This window comes from Aspergillus campestris (assembly GCF_002847485.1).
Source record: "Aspergillus campestris IBT 28561 chromosome Unknown P168scaffold_9, whole genome shotgun sequence".
NCBI lineage: Eukaryota > Fungi > Ascomycota > Eurotiomycetes > Eurotiales > Aspergillaceae > Aspergillus > Aspergillus campestris.
The window spans coordinates 1,144,088-1,166,067 of record NW_020194344.1 but is presented as its reverse complement, the minus strand read 5'-3'; the positions used below and the strand labels follow the sequence as shown (position 1 = coordinate 1,166,067).

General features: G+C 55.0%; 4 protein-coding genes across 4 annotated transcripts; 3 read left to right on the top strand and 1 right to left on the bottom strand.

Moving 5' to 3' along the window:
* Nucleotides 1-148: 148 nt before the first annotated feature.
* On the top strand, nucleotides 149-5,226 carry P168DRAFT_312039 (E3 ubiquitin-protein ligase SSM4; the record flags this gene model as incomplete). The annotated part of the gene is made up of 2 exons (XM_024839546.1): nucleotides 149-3,624; nucleotides 3,689-5,226. The coding sequence occupies exons 1-2, from the start codon at nucleotides 375-377 to the stop codon at nucleotides 5,224-5,226; spliced, it is 4,788 nt and encodes a 1,595-aa protein (XP_024691348.1). The 5' UTR covers nucleotides 149-374.
* A 495-nt stretch (nucleotides 5,227-5,721) lies between these two features.
* Nucleotides 5,722-10,093, top strand: P168DRAFT_291880 (uncharacterized protein). Its single transcript, XM_024837487.1, has 2 exons — nucleotides 5,722-9,225; nucleotides 9,286-10,093. Exons 1-2 carry the CDS (start codon nucleotides 5,955-5,957, stop codon nucleotides 9,729-9,731), a joined length of 3,717 nt encoding a protein of 1,238 aa, XP_024691347.1. The 5' UTR covers nucleotides 5,722-5,954; the 3' UTR covers nucleotides 9,732-10,093.
* A 348-nt stretch (nucleotides 10,094-10,441) lies between these two features.
* Nucleotides 10,442-11,598, top strand: P168DRAFT_305996 (mitochondrial phosphate carrier protein; the record flags this gene model as incomplete). Its single annotated transcript, XM_024838981.1, has 4 exons — nucleotides 10,442-10,572; nucleotides 10,687-11,106; nucleotides 11,173-11,525; nucleotides 11,585-11,598. The coding sequence occupies 4 exons, from the start codon at nucleotides 10,442-10,444 to the stop codon at nucleotides 11,596-11,598; spliced, it is 918 nt and encodes a 305-aa protein (XP_024691346.1).
* A 1,586-nt stretch (nucleotides 11,599-13,184) lies between these two features.
* On the bottom strand, nucleotides 13,185-20,187 carry P168DRAFT_239823 (acetyl-CoA carboxylase ACC1; the record flags this gene model as incomplete). The annotated part of the gene is made up of 3 exons (XM_024833686.1): nucleotides 13,185-19,727; nucleotides 19,784-19,954; nucleotides 20,023-20,187. The coding sequence occupies 3 exons, from the start codon at nucleotides 20,185-20,187 to the stop codon at nucleotides 13,185-13,187; spliced, it is 6,879 nt and encodes a 2,292-aa protein (XP_024691345.1).
* Between the last annotated feature and the right edge of the window lie 1,793 nt (nucleotides 20,188-21,980).

Below are 21,980 nucleotides of genomic sequence, written 5' to 3'. Positions count from 1 at the left end.
TTGTGTATTATTGGTGAGTGGCGGCGGTAAGCTGCGGTAATCTCACGTGATCGCCGATGATACTGGAGAGCGGTCAGCCTCGATCAGTCAGCAGGTTCTCGGATCGTTCTGTCTGCATCGAGCTTCTGGATCGTTGTTGTTGGGGACAGTTTGCTGCTCTACTTTCTCCCTCGCATCCTAGATCAAGGTTGATCTTACTGGACACATATCAGCCTTTGGGAGGTACAGGCACAGGTGGATTTCCATCTTCTTGACTCAACGCGCCCTTCTGATCTACTACATAACGGCCCTACGACCATGATACCAACCTAGTCCCCCCCAAATACTATGATGATCGATTCGTCGACGACGTCGAACACTGTCGAAAGAAAACCATGGACGACTACACAGGACACGAATCTTTCGGTGGCGCGGCGCCATTTCCCGATCTCATGAACGATCCGGCCTACGAGACCAACCATAAGGGAAAGGAGAGGGAGCTGGAAGAGCCCGACACCTGTCGAATATGCCGCGGGGAAGGTACTGAGGATGAACAACTCTTCTACCCCTGCAAATGCAGCGGTAGCATCAAGTTCGTTCACCAGGCTTGTCTGGTGGAATGGCTTTCTCACTCGCAGAAGAAACACTGTGAGCTATGCAAGACTCCATTCAGATTCACCAAGCTATACGACCCCAACATGCCTCAGAGAGTTCCAACCCCGCTCTTCGCGAAACAGCTTCTGGTACATGGCTTCCGTACGGTGGTAACCTGGTTGCGGTTTGTCCTCGTTGCCTTCGTCTGGCTTGGGTGGCTTCCGTGGTCAATGAGAGCTATTTGGAGGGCCCTGTTTTGGCTGGCAGACGGCCGCTGGTCTGGTGGGGATAGCCCTCAACAAGGGTCGCCTCAGGCCCGCCTAGCTCAACTTGCATCGAATGGTACTGCTTCTATGTCTGCGGTCGTGTCCTCCACCAGCTCCATGGCCTCGGCGTCTTCCGCGGCTGCTGCGGCGCAAGGACAGTCTTTGCAGTCACCCATATCATCGATGTTTGACTTCTCTTCCGCCTCTGGGGAACCATTAGTTCTTATTCTCATGAAGAAGGCCTTTTGGACTTTATTCTTCCCTGCAATGTCGTCTACAGGAGTAAGCTCTACGGGCCCGGGGTCCGCGAATATGACGTCAGGGCCTACGAAACAGCGGCGACCCTCGTGGCTTTCGGACGTGAAGTTTCTGAATACCTTGACGCCATCTCCTACGATCAACAATATCTTAATAGACACCTTAGAGGGTCAACTGATCACTCTGCTTGTTGTCATCTCTTTCATTCTAATCTTCCTCATCCGGGAATGGGTGGTCCAACAGCAACCGATGGCAAATATCGCAGACGGTGAGCGAGAGGCGGCCGTTCAGTTGATCGCGAATAATCGTCCGAACAATCCCCCGGTGCCTGACGAGCGGGAGCCCTTGTTCCGAGGGCCTGAGCAACGCCAAGGACCCGGGGGTCGTGAGGATCCAGTACGCGATGAAATGACCCATGAGCATGTCGAAGACATTGCCGATCGTCAAAGCACCCTCATGCCAGATTTGAGACGCAGATCAAGCTCGGATTTTGGAAACCCATTTGCTCGGGAAGACCTTGCGAATGTTGTTGACGGTCAGGATACATATGACAATGCTGGGCCGACTCCGTCTGGACACAATGATGGGAGCGACGACGAAGCAGATTACGATATCACGGATGCGCAGCCTTCGGTTCGGCCCAGCAAGGCTTCGCCAGGTGTGGAGGCTTTCAGGGACCTTTGGACGCGTGCAAATGGTGATCCCGAACAAGTCCTAAATATCATACGGGAAGAAGGCCTTCGAGATGAACTGGGTTGGATTGAGACCGAAATGACAAAACTTCGGGGAACCGACACTGCTTCCGGCTCCACGGGTTTTGAGCAGAGTCTTCCCGATACTGCACATACACATCACTTTCCCGGTCCCCAGCCCCTGCCTGCTTCGCGACCTTGGGATATCGAAAGACCCTCCAATCCGTTCGCTCGGGACATAATACCGGGAGAATTGGAAGACCGCGCTGGCTTTCATTACGCCCCATCCACAGAAAGGACTGCAGGGGAACAAGGCGAGGTCGAAGAACCTCCTGCTGCCGTACTACCGGCCTACGAGGACCCCAGTCCGGCTGTGACTTCGACAGGTACAGATTACAGACCAGACGCTGGCTTGGGATCGTCTGAAAGCGGAAATAACACAGCACATTCTGACGCTCTAATCGCCGCTCCGCCCGGAAATTTGGCCACGAAGACTCTTGACTGGTTCTGGGGCGACATCACACCCGATCATTTATCTGATGACGACTCGTCAGATGATGGCTCTGCGCTGGAAGACCATTCTGACATTGCGGTCTCCGACGACGAGCAGGATAATCAAGCATTCGCCGCTGAGCTCGGTGTTGATGCGAACGATCTTGATGCTCTCGATGAAGGTGATGATATGGAAGGTGTCCTTGAACTGATTGGCATGCAAGGACCCATTTTCGGTCTCTTGCAGAATGGCGTGTTTAGTGCTCTCATTATCTCGTTCACCGTGGCCATCGGAATTTGGCTGCCCTATCTATGGGGGAAAATTGCACTCGTTCTCCTGGCCAACCCCATACAGTTGGTGTTCGGTGTTCCCATGACTGCTGTGTCCGTTATCGCAGACATTACACTAGACACACTCATTGGGAGCTTGGGATACGTCATGTACTCAATTAGCCTGATTTGCAAACTGCTATTGAAACCATTCGGTACCCTGATTCCTCTGGCTGACTGGATGCCCCATACCAAGTCCGTGACCAGCGCTTCGCTGTCTCTCATTGACGCGAGTAGCCACAGGCTGAGGAACGTGGTCAGTGCATTCTTTGTATTCCACGAGTCGGACGTTCCAATGTTTTCTGTTCTGTCTCACCAAGCTTTGAAACTCCACGAGGCGCGGATAGCCACTGTTTTCCGGTCAGTCTTTCTGCTTGGCAAACTGTTGCTGCACGATATTCCTCTTCAGATCCTCTCCCGTGGGGCTACGGGGTATCTCTCATCGGATCACACTATTGAAGGTGTTGTCAGTGTTCTGGCTCAAGCCCGAGACCAAGTTTCTGAGTTCTGCAGCCAGTTGCTGCATTTCGCAAGCAACACTAAGTGGTATGGCGTGGGTGTCACTGGAGCGACTTCAACGAACGTCACTCTCGACTATGATTTGGCGGTATGGGACACGAAGGACCGTATTATTGCCATTGTTATGGGTTATGTTCTCGCTTCCGCTTTGGGCCTTTTTTATCTTCGGATTACAGGTCTGTTTTCCGGTGTGGAGCGTGGGCAGAGGGCCGAAGGTGTCGTTGCGGAAATCCTCCACCAATCCGGCGGAGTGATGAAAGTGATCCTCATCATCGGTATTGAGATGATAGTGTTCCCATTGTACTGTGGATCACTGCTCGACGTCGCACTTCTGCCCTTGTTTGATCAGGCCAGTATTGCATCGCGCCTTGAATTTACATCAACGGCTCCTTTAACCTCGCTTTTCGTCCACTGGTTCATCGGTACATGCTACATGTTCCATTTCGCTCTGTTCGTGTCCATGTGCCGGAAGATTCTGCGGAGCGGTGTGCTGTGTAAGTCCTCTCCCCGACCCCATCCCAACCCCAGCGTATCCGCCAGGCGTTAATGCAATGATAGATTTTATTCGCGATCCCGATGATCCGACTTTCCACCCTGTGCGCGATGTCTTGGAACGGAACATCACCACGCAGTTGCGCAAGATTGCCTTCAGTGCCCTTGTCTATGGTGCTTTAGTCATCGTCTGCCTCGGAGGTGTTGTTTGGGGCTTACATTACGGATTCAATGGCGTCCTTCCTATTCATTGGTCTGCTACCATCCCCGTTCTCGAATTTCCGGTCGACCTACTATTCTACAACTTCGTCATGCCTTTTGCAATCCGGTCGCTCAAACCTTCGGATGGCTTGCATAGCCTTTATGACTGGTGGTTCCACAGGTGTGCTCGTTTCTTACGATTGACGAGCTTCTTTTTCGGTGAAAGACAACCGGACGAGGAGGGTCACCACGTGCGACGCACATGGGGTGATGTCCTTCTCAGGACTAAAGGCGACAGTCAGCGGCCGCTAGCAGGCCCAGATCATCAGCGTCGTGCTGCCGAGCTCAACATCAGTACGTACTTCGTGCCAGACGGAAAATTGGTCAGAGCGCCAGCGTCTGATCAAGTCCGCATCCCGAAGGGGAACCCCGTATTCGTACCGGTTTCTGAGGACAATCAGAGGCTTGACGGAGTCCGGGATCAACTCTGGCCCGGCCAATTCACCAAAGTTTACATTCCTCCCCATTTCCGATCCCGCATCGCAGCGTTCATCCTCCTGATCTGGGTATTTGCGGCCGCCACTGGCGTAGGCACCACCGTTATTCCCATGGTCATTGGGCGGAAGATTATGTCCGCCTATTTTCCCCATCGGCCGCTCAATGACATTTATGCCTTCTCTACGGGCATATGTTTGGTTGGCAGTGCTGCCTATCTTGCGGTGTACCGCCAGACCTGTTTCGCTACCGTGAGGCGTTATCTGCGTCCGTATCTCCAATCTCCCCGTCAGGCACTGGTTGGATTGGTGTCTGCTGTCGTGGGTGTTCTCCGGTTTGCCTATGTCGTGGGTGCGTTTTCGATCCTGTTGCCCTCCGTCTTCGCGCTGGTCATGGAACTCTATGTGCTGGTTCCCATCCACACGTACTCCAGTGGCGTCCAGGCGCATGTGATCCATTTTGTGCAGGATTGGACGCTTGGGGTGCTCTATGTCCAGATGGCCATCAAGTTCATTCTCTGGCGCTCCGCCTCTCGGCCGGCCACCGCATTGAAAAACATCTTCCGCAAAGGATGGATCAAACCAGATGCCCAACTGGCCACGCGGGCCTTGCTGCTTCCCATCATGCTTCTCGCTATCATCGCGGTGGCTGTGCCACTTGTGTTTGGGTTTGCAATCAACTCGACGGTGTGCGTCTCCAGCCCAGATCTGCACCCCAAGGTCTACCGGTACGCGTACCCGGTGACGTTATCCATGGCCGTCTTCATCTGGATGGCCTATCGCGCGCACCACCGAGTGGATACCTGGCGAGTCAACATCAGAGACGAAGTCTACCTGATCGGGGAGCGGTTGCATAATTTCCGCGAAAAACGGACTGCCGGTATGCCACGCCGGGTGACTACGGGGTGATGGTACCGGTGAGACCTGAGGAGGGAGGGGATAGACGAACTTGACGAATAGATGGGTGGATTTGGCTATTGATCCCATCCGCTGTAGTAATAGTCTTGACGTGTCTTCAGTTCTTGTAATCTTGCTTTCCTTTCCTTTCCTTTTTCTTCTCTCTTTCCTTTCTTTTATGATTCATGAATAGAACTTGGAGTATTGAAGACTGGTATTTTTGTGACGTAGTCAGGATGCATATCAAACCCTGTCCAGTGGCTGCCTGGCTGTGGGACCCTTTCGAGCAAGGTTTGGGAGATCAGTAGTATAAAGCCATCCACATCACAATAAACTACCGGTTAATGCTGCAGAGCACGGACCAGAGCGGGTGCGAATGGCGGCTGCCTGCCACGTGATATGTGGCTTGGCATGAGGCTTTGCCTTCACTCGCCACTCCCTATTGGTTAGGCAACAGAATTCCTGCCCACTTTCGATCTATTCTTATTCTTTCATCATCATCATCGCCTTCTTTCTCTTCGGATCTTATAGTTTTCGGTGTTATCACTCCTGAGTTGTGTCCCATTTTCACCTGAGATCTTTGAACATGGGTGGTGTATGGTCAGTCCGTGCCTGAGGTATTCCTGTGAATCGCTCCTCCACCCCCACTTCAATCCTCCCATCACCACCGTCACCCCAACTGCGCCAAGATGTCCGTTCTCCGCCATGGGGGAGGTTTCCTCCAGCGGCGTCTGACCAAAATGTATACCGATACAAAGACCTCCTGTGAGAGTGTCACTACGGCGTCCAAGGCGGTCGACGACCCGGAACTCGTCGCGTTGCATCGGAGCTTCCGAACCCAGCGCGATCGACTCCTCGCATGGGGTTTGGACTGGAGTGACGCCAGCGCCGCTCAGCCGCATGATATCGACGAGTCTCTAACCCAAGCTGGCTATAGCGACGTGGTCGCTAGCGTCATGTCGAGTATCCAAGAACAACTCAATGAAGCGGAGCGTCTCCAGCACACGGGAGCCTCGGGCTTGCCCCCGAAAGGCGCCGGAGCGGACACTGCATCCAAGGATGTACTCAGCAGTCTGCCCACAAAGACTCACTGGACGGACGACGACATCAACCACTCCAAGTCGATCCTCGCGGATTTGACGGCCTGTATCGACACCCTTTATGATCTCTCGAGCTCGCGCCGGAGTGCGCATGGCGCCCAGGCGGCCGCGAGAAGTCGATCGTGGGCGGACGAAACAGGCCACTCGGACTTCAAGCACCGGCGCCCATCCCATCAGGACAGCTTTGACTACTCGCCCTTTTCGGAGAAATCTGGATTGCATTCGCCCGGCATCGACCCGGCCAAATTCAAAATGGCGTCCATGAATTACATCATCGATCGCTCAGCCTTGCAACTGTCTGGCGCATCCCACGATAACAATCCACCCCCTTATGAAATGGTCGCGGCGTCTTCAAACTCCCGGGCCATTGGTCGTATGAGCACCGCGGCTTCTCCTCTTCTGAGCGGCACGAAGGATGCCACTGCGACTATCTTGGTTGAGTTCACGCCGATGATGCTCGAGACTTCTGGAAGCTACACCGCTCCCGTGAACAAGCGGCTGGATCGGGTGCAGCAGACTCTAGATCAACTCGTGCAAAATTCCCGGGTGTCTCATTTAGGCCTATTGAGGTTCCTGGGCTACTATGTCGACATGGCGAATTCCCGCTACGCTTTTATCTATCAGATGCCCATCGATTACTTCCCTTTTCTCCGAAATCCTACAGATCTTCTGAAGGGTTTGAAGCCCAAGCCTCTGGTTTCTCTCTTTCAAGTTGGCGACGACTATCAAGTCCCGACTTTGGAGACCCGATTCCGACTAGCTTACGACCTTTTGATGGCGGTCTTACAACTAAGGAGTCAGAACCTGGTTCATGGGAACATCAACAGCAGCAACGTCCTGATCTTTCCTGGCTTGACGAATACGAACAGCGACGAAGTAGGTCTCACAGAGAACCTGCGGCGTCCCTACCTGACTTCGTTCGCTCAATTTCCCGGCAACGGCCCAACGCCGGAACCCTTGTCATCAAGCATGTATCGTCACCCTGATGATAGGAGGCTGATCGATGATGACGCATCCTGGGCCTTTGATCTCTATTCGCTGGGTCTTGTGCTTCTCGAGATCGGACTGTGGACGCCCATCAGCCGTCTCTGGAAAATGAAGTACAACATGTCCATGTTCAAACAGAGGATCGAGAATGTCTATCTGCAGAAATTGGGTCCCAAGTGTGGCAGCGCATACCTCCATGTGGTCCAGTTATGTCTCGATGCGCCCAACTTTCACCTTTCGACTCAACCGTTCGATGATTTCAACCTCAGAATTCCCCAGACCTACCACTACCCAGTTTTGGACCTTTCGGAGCCGGATAGTATCTTTACTTTCTCCATGAACTTCATCTACACGATGTCTAAAATCGTCTGGTCTTGTTGTCGGATTGACATCTTTTCGGCCCCCGGTGCCGAGGAATTGGACGATTGTCTTCCGCTCGCGCTAGTTCCCAAGCAGGATTCCTCTGGTCCGAAGGAGCCTGCCCGAGAGTATATTCCTGCGCCGATTCACACGCAGACTGTCCCCGTGGAGGATCCATACTCGGCTATCCCTACGTCGGAGATGAAGGCTCTCAGGGAAAAGATGGGCGCCTTTGAACCCGGGAGGGTGAGGAAGAGGACTTTCAAGAAGCTCACCAACGTCGAGATCCCCCAGGCACACCTCAACGAGTGGAATTTCCACATGATGCCCCGGTTGAGAAAGCTTCTCCAGAAGATCTTGAAAGATTCATCCGAGTCCTGCGGTGTTACTCTGATGATGACCGGAGAGTCCGTTGACAATGCCAGGACGACGATCTGTGTGACCTGTTGCAGCGCCAAGAAAGTCCGCGCAGCGCTCAAGAAATACTTTGTGCTCGACCGCGATGATTGGGATATGTTAGTTCTCCGAGGAGACATCCAACGGTCAAAAGTCCCACGCAAGAAGCGCCGCAAGCCGGCAAAACCCGGGCCTGGGAATGACACGACTTCCACCGCATACCATGATCCGAATCCATGCTATCAACAACGGCCGCTGTGCGGCGCATCAATTGGTGCTTTCCTCAACGAGGAGCATCTTCCTCCGGTGACTTACGGCGGCTCGGTTCTCGTGGATGGCACGCCATACGGAATGACCGTCCACCACATGTTGGAGTCACCCAGTGACCAAGAGGACGCCGATGAACAAGAAGTTGACCCCGGTCCTCACCGGTCTGCGGGAAACTGGCCCCAGGGGTCGGTGGCCCAAGACCCAGAGTTCATGTACAGCTGGTGTGATGACGACCCGTCCGAGATTGACCTCGAGTTCGAAGTTTCTGAAGATGAAGACCGAGATGATATCTCTATCTCGCAGAGCCTGGAAGGCAATTATGACGACTTTACACTTTCGGACGACGGTTATTCCTCAGAAGAGGATGGTATGCGCGAGTATGAGGATGAAGACTCAGCCTCGATCGGCGACACGGCTGGCATTGAGCCGGGTGATGAACCTCCCTTGTTTGTTACGCAGCCCGCAATCGACGATGTAGACGAAAATTTCTTCCCGTGTCCTGAAGACCGCGACGACGAGCACCTCGCCTCTCACTCCTTTGGATATGTGCATGCCTCATCGGGCGTCAGACGCTGGACGAGGAAAGGACTCAGACACGAGATTGACTGGGCGTTGATCAAAATCAACGAGGATCGAACCGACGCGCGCAACGTCGTGTACGAGAACCAGACACGGTTTGCACGCAGACCCGGCGAACAGGGATCATCGATGTCGCAGAGACAGCCGATCTACCTCAACGACATCGCCCGTCTGGAAGACCTAGGCGGCCTCCAGGTCCACAGCTGCGGGCGGACCACGGGGTTGCAATCCGGGCAGATATCCAAAGCCATGACAATCGTCAAGCTTCGCGGACGGCACACCTTCTCAACGAGCTTCTGCGTGGACGGGAATTTCGGAAGTGAGTCCACACCCCAACCCCAACCTGCTCAGCTTGGATCCCACGGCTAACACCGCCCAGTCCCCGGTGACTCCGGAGCATGGGTCTTCGAAAGGTCCACCGGTCGAGTCTGCGGGCACGTTCTCGCGTGGTCCGAAAAGACCCACACAGCCTACATCGCCCCGATGGAGATCCTCCTACAAGACATCGCCCGCACGCTCAACGCCTCCTACGTCTCCCTCCCCGGCCACCCAGACGAATCCCTTGCCTACGCCATGTCGCAGCATCCCCATCCTCATCCCCATCCTCACCATCCATACTTCGACCCCCACAACCCGCGCTACCGCGCCCCACCGCCCCTCCCAGATCGCATCCCCGTCGACATCAGTCCCCTGCGCATCGACGACCCCGCAGCAAACATGGGCCCCGTCCACACCAGCCGCGGCCTGCGCGAAGCCTCCTCTCCCTACCGGAGCATGCCACCGATATTGACTCCGCCTCGCAGTCTGGAAAGACAACTTGCGTAGGCTGGATCTGCTACTATCTTTCTCTTGATTTTCCATTCCATGTTACGATACCACATTATACCCCCTTTTTTTTACCTTACAAATCTTTCCCTCCTGCTACTGCTCTGCTACTCTGTTGCACGGTTTCTTACGATTGAGATGAATGTCCGGGAAACAAGACAGTGCATGGAATAATGAATACCCCTTCTGTGCGTCTTTGTTTTGGTTTGCTTTGCCCAGTATCTTGTGTCGCTGCCCTGGGGTTATAATACAGCCATTATTATCCTGTCACTACCTACAACCATAGCTACCTCCGGGCTGCTCTTGATCTGCGTGGTTTTCATCTGTCAACAAACAAACAAATAAATCAAATAATTAACAACTGTACCATATCTTCACATTAACAGCCCCCTCCCACAAAATTTAGCATTCTTCCCCGTAGGCACCCTGGGTCACTGCAGCTTGTACCAACGCGCTAAGGGGACTGTAGCCAATCAACTCACAGGAGATAACGGAGTTAAGCCTTGAATCCGATGACCTGAGCTATACTTAGTGCAAAATGCCTCAATGAGTCAATACACATCAGGTGACCCACTATCATCGGCCCCATATATAGGCACGGGTCTCCCCGATCCCCCCCCCCGCCCGATCCACTCGTCCCAAATTTCCCTACTGGAGATTTCCACTTCTGTCTTTATCGCGTCGGAATCTCATTCACCAAGACCGTTGCAATGGCCGCTCAAGCTGCCGTCCCCCCGCTCACCAAGAGCAAGCCAGAGGGCGTCGACCTCTATGCTCGTTTCGCTCTTGCCGGCGCATTGGGCTGCTCCGTCACCCACGGCGCCTTCACGCCGGTCGACGTGTACGTATCCTGAATTCTAGTAAACCCATACTCAGTTTACTCGGAGGGTGAACATTCCCGCCCCCCGATTAACCCCGACTTCACCCACTAAATCATATGATTTTTCCCAAACAGCGTCAAGACCAGGATCCAGCTTGACCCAGCAACCTACAACCGCGGCATGATCGCCGGCTTCCGCAAGGTCATCCAAAGCGAGGGCGTCAGCGCTCTCGCAACAGGCTTCGGCCCGACATTCGCAGGCTACTTCATGCAAGGCGCCTTCAAATTCGGAGGATACGAGTTCTTCCAGAAGAAGATTAGTGAGAGCCTTGGCGGAGAGACGGCCAGAAACAACCGCACCGCGGTGTACATGGTCTCTGCGGGTTCGGCGGAGTTCTTCGCGTCGATTGCCCTGTGTCCCCTGGAGGCAACCCGGATTCGCCTCGTCTCGACGCCTGGGTTCGCGAATGGCCTTGTTGGTGGGTTTGGGAAAATTCTGAAGAATGAGGGGATTGGGGCGTTTTATTCTGGTTTTGGGCCTATTCTTTTCAAGCAGTATGTTCATCCAATTCGACTCTCCACCGTTTCATGATTGGAAAGCTCAAATTAACCCACGAGCAGAATCCCCTACACAATCACCAAATTCGTCGCCTTCGAAAAAGTCTCCGAAGCAATCCTAAGCCAATTCGACAAGTCCCAGATGTCCGCTGGCGCCTCAACAGCCGTGAACCTGGGATCCGGTCTGCTCGGCGGTTTCGCCGCCGCCATCGTGTCCCAGCCCGCCGATACCATGCTGTCCAATATCAACAAGACCAAGGGTCTACCCGGCGAGAGCACCGTCTCTCGACTGGTCAAGATCGGTAAGGAGCTTGGCGTGCGTGGATCTTTCGCTGGTCTCCCGACCCGTTTGTTCATGGTTGGTGGCCTCACTGCGGGCCAGTTTGCCATTTATGGCGATATTAAGAAGCTTCTTGGTGAGTACTTCTGTTTGTTTGCTCTGGTCGAATGGGCATTAAACTGACTTTGGCTACAGGTGCTACCCAATAGAAAACACTAGACATCATATTCAGCGTTGTATAGTTTAGATCAAGCGCTATGTCTCAGCTACTATATAGACTCGGTCGAATCAATTGTATCTACCTGCCTGCTTTTCTGTACATGAGAATAACAATTTAGAGCAAATTTGACTCAACCCGCTCAAACCAGCCTCGCAAGGATTCCTTACATGACAAGCGTATTTTCACTTTTCGAATCTCCATTCAAAGCGGTCCACCGATCGGTGCTCGGGTTAGGGGCAGGCCGTAGGGTTCAGTTCCTCCGCCGAGCTAAACCGAACTACAGTATGGGACTGTACTTCACAGCTGTCTATAGGCTAGGTGTTAATGAAAACTATGCCTTGTCATGTTGTCAGTCTTATGTTTTATTCCCCCTCGCTTACTCTTTCAGCCTCGTTCCTTTCATGGAATATAGTGCGACGTGATGTGGGAAGAAAGTACATACCCCTAACCAGCTGTAGTCCAAAGAAATCGTACCTAATCATGAATTTTCGGACCGCGAGCGATCCAAGTACATACAGTAATACAAGCCGTGGACCCTCGCTTCGCTCGGCGGCTTGATGACGTGGCTGAAAATACTTCTTAATTATTCTATAAAGTCAATGATTATTTACTATATTATATTCTCTATAAGCAGCCCCCCCCCCCCCCCCCTTCGCCCTGTAGAGCTCCTAAAAGCCCCCGCGTAGAGCTCCTGAAAGTAGTCACGTAGAGCTCTAAAAAGCACCCGCGTAGCCCCCCCGAAAGCAGCCATGTAAGCCCCCGAAAAGTACCCGCAAGCATCCACGTAGACCCCCCGAAAGCACCCGCGGAGCCCCCTGAAAGTACCCGTGTAGGCCCCCTGAAAGTAGCTATATAGAACCTCTAAAAGCACCCGCGGAGATTAGAGTTTAGAATATAAGGCGGAGTAACAGGGCAGAATCAGACAAATTAGTAAGCACCCGAGCCAAGCTAAACCCAAAAAGGGAATTCTACGCAGAAGTCTGTAGTTTTTTCATATTTCCTTATGATATTAGAGATATAGTATACAGTAATATATAGTATACAAGTGTCGCTGATCACCTTAAGTGGGGTTGAGGGTCGCTGATCCTATTAGAGCCCCTCCGGCTGTGCCTCCGACGCTGTCCCTGAGGATAAGTTGTGACTATCTGACTGTATTGTATTGTTTAGCGACGGTGTATATTGGAATATAAAGTTGATGTCTGGCTCTATTGGTTTGCGTGGGATTGCTCCTTGGAGTTGGGGGGAAACGTCTATCATAACCATGATATGAAAGATAGAGAGAGGGGGAGAGAGAGAGAGAGAGAGAGAGATGGACCAGTCAATCTGATAGGAAATAGTTGATTTTGATTTATTCAATGCTCAAAAATATCTCACACCGCGCATGCAACCATTTATTTACCCACCCAGTGAAACAAGGAGTAAAAAGTAAAGTAGAGTAAAGTAAAATAAGATAAATAAAATAAAATGAAAATAGATATCTAACATGAACATATCCCCAACACCTACATAAACCACATAACATACTGAGTATGCATAGTCGTTATATGTCTATCTATAAAACTCATTCAATCAAGCTCAAGCCGAAGCAAGATACTTAAACACAGCCTCCCTCTCCTCAACAGGAAGCATACCCAGCACCTGCTGCACACCGCGGAGACCACCCTCCTTGTTCCCGATGAGCAGACGGGCGATCTCAGAAGCGACAGCGTCAGACTTCAGCGAGTCGACCTTCGCCTGGATGATCTTCTTGTTCTCCTCGTACCACATGGCGACGCGCTGGTCTTCGTGGTCGAGCTCGTCGTCGAGGAGGCCAGTCCAAGAGTGGAGCGTGCGGAGGTGGGTCTTGCGCGCGGACTCAGGCGCAGGGGGCAGGGAGTCTGGGTTGGCGGCGGGGACGGCGCCGCTGCGGTCGTGGGTAGCGGCGGGGTGGGCCTCCGCGGCGACCATGCGCTTGACGATGACTTCTTCGCTGAGACGGCGGCGCAGACGCCAGTAGAAGAAGCGACGGGCGTTCTTCCAGCTGATGGCCTGGCGGATGGTGTTCTTGGCTTTCATGCGGCCGGGGCGGTCGTGCAGGTCGGCGAATTGGAGCGCGATCTGCATGTAGACCGGGAGGAGGCGCTCCTCGCGGGCGGCCATCTTGATCTTGATGTCGGTGAGCTTCTCCTTGGGGAGAGACTGGTCTGCCAGGGCGCGGCGAAGCTCGCCGTACTCCGGGTCCAGGCGGGCCATGGTGTCCAGCTGCTTGTCCCGGCGGTACTTGATGTTGACGATACCCTCGGGCTCGAGGACACCGCCGCGGGCTTCGTCGTCGGCGTACATTTCCATCTGATCGGGGTTGATCGTGGGGTCGACGACGACCCAAGAGCCACCACGCAGTTCACCATAAGGCGGGATATAGACAAAGATCGGTTGCTCATACTTGACAAGCGCATCAACAATGTACGAACCATACTTGAGAACCTCCTGGAACATGTCACGCTGACCGCCAGAGAAACCTCTCCAGTTGGCCAGAATCATGACAGGAAGCTGCTCGCCGTTGTTGAAATCACGGAGCGCCTGGGCGGTCTTGAACGCCGAGTTGGGGTACCACACACCGCCAGCCTCGGTGTTGACGACCTCCGAAGAGTCAGGGTTAGCCGGGTCGGCGGGGGTGACGTTGTCGACGGTGCGGGTCTCGACGGCGATGACACCCATGGGGATGCCGCCCAGGCGGGCACGACCGACGACGACGGTACGGGCCCATCCGCCCAGGGCCTCTTCGAAGGATCCCACGTCGAAGAGACCGGGGAGGAAGCCTTCGTCGTCTTGCGCGCCGGCGATGAGGTGGCGAGGGTCGTAGCCTTGCTTGCTGGGCGGGTAGTAGGCCACGTCCCGGTCCCAGTTGTCGGACCACGGACGGATGGGGATGGGGGCGCCCTTCTTGTCGGGCACGAAGGACATCCACTCGACGATCTTCTGGACACCGTCGAAGTCGTCGTTGGCAGTCATGTGCGAGACACCGTTTCTGTACATGATCTGCGTGCCACCAAGCTGCAGGTTGGAGGTGTAGACCTCTCTGCCCAGCAGCTTGTTGATAGCCGGAGCGCCGGTCAGGATGATCGGCTGGCCCTCGACTTGGATGGACCGCTGACCAAGACGGACAAGGTACGCACCAATACCAACGGAACGGCAAGTGACCAGGGTGATGGTGAAGATGTCCTCGTACGCCTTGGACGTGGCACCGGCAATGAGACCCGAGCCCTTCAGACACTCAACACCCAGACCATCCTTGGCACCGATCACGGTGGTGATCTTGTGGCGCTCTTCGCCATCCTCAGTGATCGGCTCCGTGATCACCTCCTTCTTCTTGCCGGCATCAAGCTTCTTCTTCACCTCGGGAGTCAGGTAAAGGTACTTGAACCCAGCCTCGGGCCTGCCCGGATCGTTCCAGGCAACGGAGAAGAGCGGAAGGAGCTCGTCAGCCATTCCAATACGAGCACCAGAGTTGGCAGAGAGGTAGATGCGGGGAATGCCAAGCTTGCGCGCCAGCTCCGTACACTTGTTGAAGAACTTGTCCTCCAGGGGACCGAACGAACCGATCTGGAAAGTGATGTCGTTGGCGACGATAATGAAGCGTCGGCCGCGAGGGTACTCGGGCGTACGAGCAGTGACGATCCAACCAACCATGCCGTGAGTGTTGGTGCCGGGACCACGAGAGATCTCGACCAGATTGTCGGTATCATCCAGGACCAGTTCGCTGTAGTCGATGCACTCGCCAACAGGGGGGCGCTGATCGATCAACGACGGGATCTGCTCCAGCGACTTGGACCAGCTGTTCTGGAACGCCTGGCGGAAAAGCTCGGGGAAATCGTACACGTACTGGGTACCCATGATGTGGGCCTTGTAACGCTTGGGCTGCAGCCACTCCTTGGTAGGGTAGGGCGTCGTGACAGAGCGCAAGTGCATCGAGCCGAGCTTGTTGCTGCCGCCGATGCTCTGGAAGATCCATTCACCCTTCTCGGTTTTCTTCTCCACGTAGAGCTCCACCTGGATGATGAAACCGTACGTGTTGGTGATGATGACACGCAGAGGATAGGGCATGCCAGTGGCCGGGTCAGTGCACAGAATACGGATCTCAGCGCCGGTGACACGCAGACGCCACAGACGGCGACCAAAGCGGTCCAAGAAACCGGCCAGGGCCTGCTCCACGTCATGGGGCTGGAGGTTGAAAACGGGAGAGAAGTTGATGAAGATGTGGTTCAGATCGGAGTTGTTGTTTCCAATGATCTCCAGCGCATCCAAGATATCGGTCATGAGACGGTCGGCTTCAGAGATGAGGTACTCAGCCGTCGGGATATCATCACGCAGGCGACCGGGACGGACGACAGCCCGCACAAAGTACCGCTTATCCACAGCCTTGTCGTTCTCCGGACCCTTGCCAATAGCCTCGTAGACGTGGATGTTCCGGTTTTCGGTGAACACGGGGGTGATCTTGAACTTGGACAGACGTCCAAGCTCCAGCTGGAACGCCAGCGCCGGCTCGCTGTGACGAATGCTCTCATCTTCCTCGTAGGTGGGACCACGGAAGGTGTAGTAGCCGGGGTAGATTCCGTTCTTGCTGCAGATGAAGGTCACGCGGCGGACACGGCGAGCAAGGAGCTCACTCTTGAAGTTCTCAATCAACGCGGTGGCTTGCTTGACGATCTGCCCATCGTCGAGATCTTCGACGTCGCGAATGGCGACGTTCAGAACGCCAGTCAGCTCGTCGTCGTTCTCGACCTTAGGCGCCGGTCGTCGCTTGCCCTCCAGGTTAGCAAGGAGGGTGTGGTCACTGCCCTTCTTAGACTTGGCAACGGGGAAGCCCTCCAGGGCGCGGGTCAGGGCCTCGTCGGCATCCTCCAGATACTGGATGGGGACAATGACACCCTTCCGCACGGGGTCACCCGTGCTGTCGTTGACCAGGTGAGACAGCTCGCTGAAGGAGTTCATCCGCTTGAAAGGGTTGCTGGCCTCGGCAGTCGGGGTGTTGGGGGTGGACGGGTGCGCGGAAGAGACCGGGCCGTACTCAGGCTGTCCGATCTTGCTCAGCGTAAAGTCCCAGCACAGCAGCGGGAACTCGCCCGTCGCGTTGTAGTTGATATCCTGCAGGGTGTAGGCACGGTAGGCACGGCGCACATACACCTCGAGCGCGGCCAGCGTGACCCAGACATCCTGGTGGACAAAGAAGCGGGGCAGAACATCGAACACCGTATACTTGGAGTCGACCACCTCCTTCAGCACCGAGAACTCGGGCTCCCGGTGCTCGAAGCCCGTCTCGCCGTACCGCGACTCCACGACCGCGGAGCGCAAGATCAGCTCCATCTGAGCCACGCGCTCCTCCATCGACGGCAGAGCGCACTGGATCAGGACCTCACGGGCCTTCAGGGTGACCTTGGCCGACGAGCGGGATTCGAGCTCCGTCAGCTTCTGGAGGACAGGCTTGAAGTACTTACCCACGTTACCAACACCCGGTTGGTTGGGGCGGTACATGGCCAGGATAGCCAGGATGAGGTTGTTCTTGGCGCCAATGCGGCTGTGAGACAGAACCGTGTGGACGATGCCGATGATGTCGTCCTTGTGCTCCTCGCGGAGTTTCAGGATGGCATCTTCATCGCGAATGTTGCGGTACGCGAAGAGCTTCTCGACATTGTAGTACTGCTCGAGCAGACCGCTGAAGACGCCAAACTCGTGGGCCTTCAGCCCGTCCATGTACTTGTTGATCACGAACAGCAAAGGCAGAAGCGTGGTCTTCAGGATCTCCGCGTCGGCGGGGTTGACGTTCTCCTCGATGAACCGCCCAATGGTCTTCTGCAGCTGCTTGGCGGGAAATTCGGCCTTGCGCGACTTGGCGCGCTCGACGACGCTCTCAAGCTGCGCATCCAGCTTCTGCGGCATGCGGGAGTGCAGGGCAGACGACTGGGCGTTCCACTCGCCATACGGAAGTTCCGGGTTCCGGAGGACCTCCACGAGCTCCTTCAACGTGGCCGCCATGATCACCTGGTTGTCGTACCCACGCAGAATGTTCTCCAGGATGCTGTGCAGGAGGAAGAAGCGCTGGGGCGGCTTGCTGCCCACCACCTGAGGGGGGCCCAATTCGGGCAGCTGGCCGGTAAACGGCTGGGCGTGCTTCACGCGCGAGGGATCGTCCAGGGCCAGAATGCCGAGGATGTCGCCGGCCTCGAGGGTCGCGCCGGGCTGCTTGATCAGCTGGACGATACCGTCCTCCTGGGCGATCAGAGGCATGTACATCTTCATGACCTCGACTTCGGCGAAGGGCTGGCCCGCGCGCACGTGCTCGCCGCTCTCGACGGTGAACTTGACGAGCTTACCGGGGGACGGAGAGCGGAGCTGCGTCGGGTCGTTCTCCTGCTCCAGCAGGCAGGTCTTGCCGTCGACACTGATGCGCGTCGCAGCCGGCTCCTCCTTCCAGTAAACGTTGTGGCTGCGACCGGCCAGCAGGACCAGCAGGCCGCCGTCGGCCAGGGCCCGCACGCCCACGGAGCACTTGGATCCGTTGATGAAGACGTGGTAGCTGTCGTGGCTGGCGCGCGTGGCGGTGAACTTGTACCGGGCGCCTTCGTAGATGAAGTCGACGGGGAAGACGGTCTTGAGGACATCCTTCGAGGGTACCTGACCCTTCTCCAGCCCCTTGCGGTACTCCTCCACACCAGCTTCGCTGGCCTGGTGCGCCTTGGTGACGGCACCGCACAGAACCGCGACGATGGGATCGGGGCGCTCCGCGGTCAGCTTGTTCGTGATCAGCTGGTCCAGCCACCCGGTCGTGATGGTGTTATCCTCGAACGCGGGCGTCTCCAGCAGCTTGATGAGGTATTCGACGGTCGTCCGGAAATCACCGCGGATGCTCAATTCCTTGAGGGCGATGACCATGTGCTTGCGCGACGCCGAACGGTTCTCACCGTAGGCGAAGATGTGACCAAATTGACTGTCCGAGAAGCTGTGGATGCCACCCGAGGTACCGACGGAGAAGTAACCCCAAACGTTGGACGAACTCCGGAAATTCAGCTCGTGCATGGTGCCGCTGGACGGCTTGAACCCCTCACCGGGGTCCTCCGAGGTGATGCGGCACGCGGTGGTGTGTCCCTTGGGCTGCGGGCGACGCTGAGTCTGGAAGCTCTCCTCGCTCGAAAAGTCAAAGTCGAGGTCCGAGGTGGTGTTGGGATCGACCCCGTAGAGCAGGCGGATGTCCCGGATGCGGTGGAGGGGGATACCCATGGCGATCTGGAGCTGCGCGGCGGGCAGGTTGACGCCGGACACCATTTCGGTGGTCGGATGCTCGACCTGGAGACGGGGGTTCAGCTCCAGGAAGTAGAACTTGTCGTCGGCGTGCGAGTAGAGGTACTCGACGGTACCCGCGGAGACGTAACCGACCAGGCGACCGAGGCTGACGGCGGCCTTCTCCATCGCCTGGAAGGTGGGCGGTTTCGCGATGGTCACGGGCGCCTCTTCGATGATCTTCTGGTGACGTCGTTGCACGGAGCAGTCGCGACCAAACAGGGAGATGTTGTTTCCGTACTGGTCCGCCAGCAGCTGCACTTCCAAATGACGGGCATTCCCTGCGAGTTTCATGATGAAGATGGGCGAACCGGGGATCTCCGCCGCGGCGGCGTTGTACAGGGAGACGAAGTCCTCCTCCTTGTCGACCTTGCGGATACCCTTACCGCCGCCACCTTCGGACGCCTTGACCATGACGGGGAACCCGATCTCCTTGGCCTTCTGCAAGCCCTCCTCGGGGGAGAAAGTGCACCCCTTGTTGTAGACATCGTCTGTGACAGTGACGATTCCATGCTTATCGACCGTGACCTCCTCGACACCAGTGCCGGACCACGGGATGCAGGGCACCCCGGCGTGTTGCGCGACAATCGTGGAGGAAATCTTGTCACCCAGCGAACGCATGGCGGAGGCCGGGGGGCCAATGAAGATGATCTTCTTCGGCGAAGCCGCCAGCGACTCGGGAAGGCGGGGGTTTTCGGAGGCATGGCCCCAACCGGCCCAAACGGCGTGCACGTCCATTCGCTCGGCGACATCGACGATCAGATCGACGTTGGCATAGTTGTTGTTATTCGTCCCACCGGGAACCTGACGATCTAGTCAGCAGTCTGTCCCCATCTCACCGGCCACATTGTTTTCCATACCTCAACATATTTATCGGCCATCCGGATGTAGTCTGCGTTGGCGTGCAGATCTTCTGGCGTAGCCATGACCGTGAACTGAATGGCACGCTCATCGCCGAACGTCTCGTAGGCCCATTTTCGGACGGAGCGGATCTCCTTGACGGCCGCGATACCGTTGTTGGCAATGAGAACCTAGATGCAACCATTGTTAGACATGAATTCCACCTTTTGCTTCCAACGTCGCTCAGAATGAGGCTCACCGAACTGATGACGGAGTGACCGTTGTGTTGAGCGACAAAGTCCTTGACTTTACTCGGGGGTGCGGCGTCCAGATGGTTACCGCCGATGAAGTGAGAGGGAATGTCGGTTTTGGCCGCCAGCGAGCCGGCGAGGCCAGATGTGGAAGAATCGTTAGGGGCGCCCATGATGCAAGCCGTGAATTATGTGTCGTGAGATCTCAAAACCATGCGAGATCAGCCCGGCAAAAGATGTGTGATCGGAGGTAGAGAACACGAACTATGGCGGTAGGACGGAGGGGAGTTTGAGGATAGAGGCGTCAGTCGATTGTCCCGGTGGTGGCGATAGTAATACAGGGGATCAGAAGGACGGCATCAAGCGATGAGGGGAGACTGAGGGGGAGAGAATTGGCCGGGAGAAGAACGAGGAATCTGACGGAAGAAAATCCGGGGGCTAGAAAGAGCGCAGCAAGGCAGAGTTAGCGTCTGTCAGATGAACGAGGATATGACTTGAAGATCGTATCTTGTATACATGGACGCCATTGGGCGGGCATCGCAATACGACAGTGATCTAGGATATGGAGGGGGGGAGATTACGTACGATGAGCACCTCGAGAGGATCAAGATTAGTAGGAGTAAGAAAGGATAGATGATAGTAGTGAGAGTGAGGGAGGGAGGAAGAAGCACAGCAGAGGAGGAGAGAAGAGGAAGAAGAAGATAGACCGATGGATAGATAGTAGTAGTACCTCCGACCAGTCGGGACTACTTCGTTACTTACTTACTTAACTTACCTTACGGATCTGGCCCAGAAAAAAAAATAATAAAAAGGAACCGGAGGGAAAACCCACCGCCGACGACTCCGCTAAACCCAAAGGAGAAAGTCATCTCCCCAACTAAACATCTGCTTCGCTCTCCTCCTTTCCCACCACTTTTCCCTCTGACCGTGGGACATTCCATGGAAATCCAGAGAATTCATTCTCTGGAACCAACGGGACTCTCCCATGTGGATGCATATTTCCCTGAGTTCTTGGCAGTCCAGTATTACTCGTTTGATGGATACCCTTTCGTTTCTCAATGCCTCCTGCTGGGTCTTCGTAGTTCGGTCCTGGTTGCCCTATGACTGCCTGATTTATCAGGAATTTACATCGTTCCTCCGGTCGTCCGCTAGACACATCGCCAATCAATCAATGTATCCATTCCAGTCCCAGTCAAACTCCAGATATACTCAATGACAACCAACAGATCTGACCGTCTACGGAGTCACCGCCGATCGTCTCCCAAACGGCACTAAATTAAAGGCCGAGTCGATCAACCGGGAGTACAGTATTGGATTGAATTATCTCCAAGACTCCAACTGCTCTCAATCAGACTCATGAACTACATACTGCCTACTGAGTAGGCAGTAATAAACCGATGAAATAGCCCATCAAACAACCCGATTTGAAAACCACAAACCTCCATCGGCGTTGCCCATCACCACCGCCGAACGCTATATCGGAACTCGGCAGTCAACTAACCACCTACCTAGTATAGCGTCCCTCACCGATGATGTAAGTCCACTTGTTGACGGCACACCGAGACTAAGCCTCAACGGGACAATTTGTTGAAGGACCCACAGCGACACTTGGCCCTAGAAAGTGACCAGGCCCGTTGGGAGTTGGGAATTTGGCAGAGAGGGATCGCCCTCACCAAATCGTGAGCTAGAAATGGAGATTTATTCTAGTCTGTCCACTGAAGAGGGTAATGTTTTTAATCTTTACCTGGCTGGGGCATAGGTGTAAACTCGTGCTTTTAATTGATTATTTTGCTTCTGTACCCTCTATTCTATTCAATCCCCATGGGGGTGACCTGTCTGTCCTGACTCTTGAGTCTTACGAGTCAGCAGTGCATGCCTGATCTGTCAGGCTGTCTCAACCAATCTCCCGGTTGTATGAGTTCTACACCGTTTTCCCAATTTCATTTCTGGTAGTAGAATCATATAG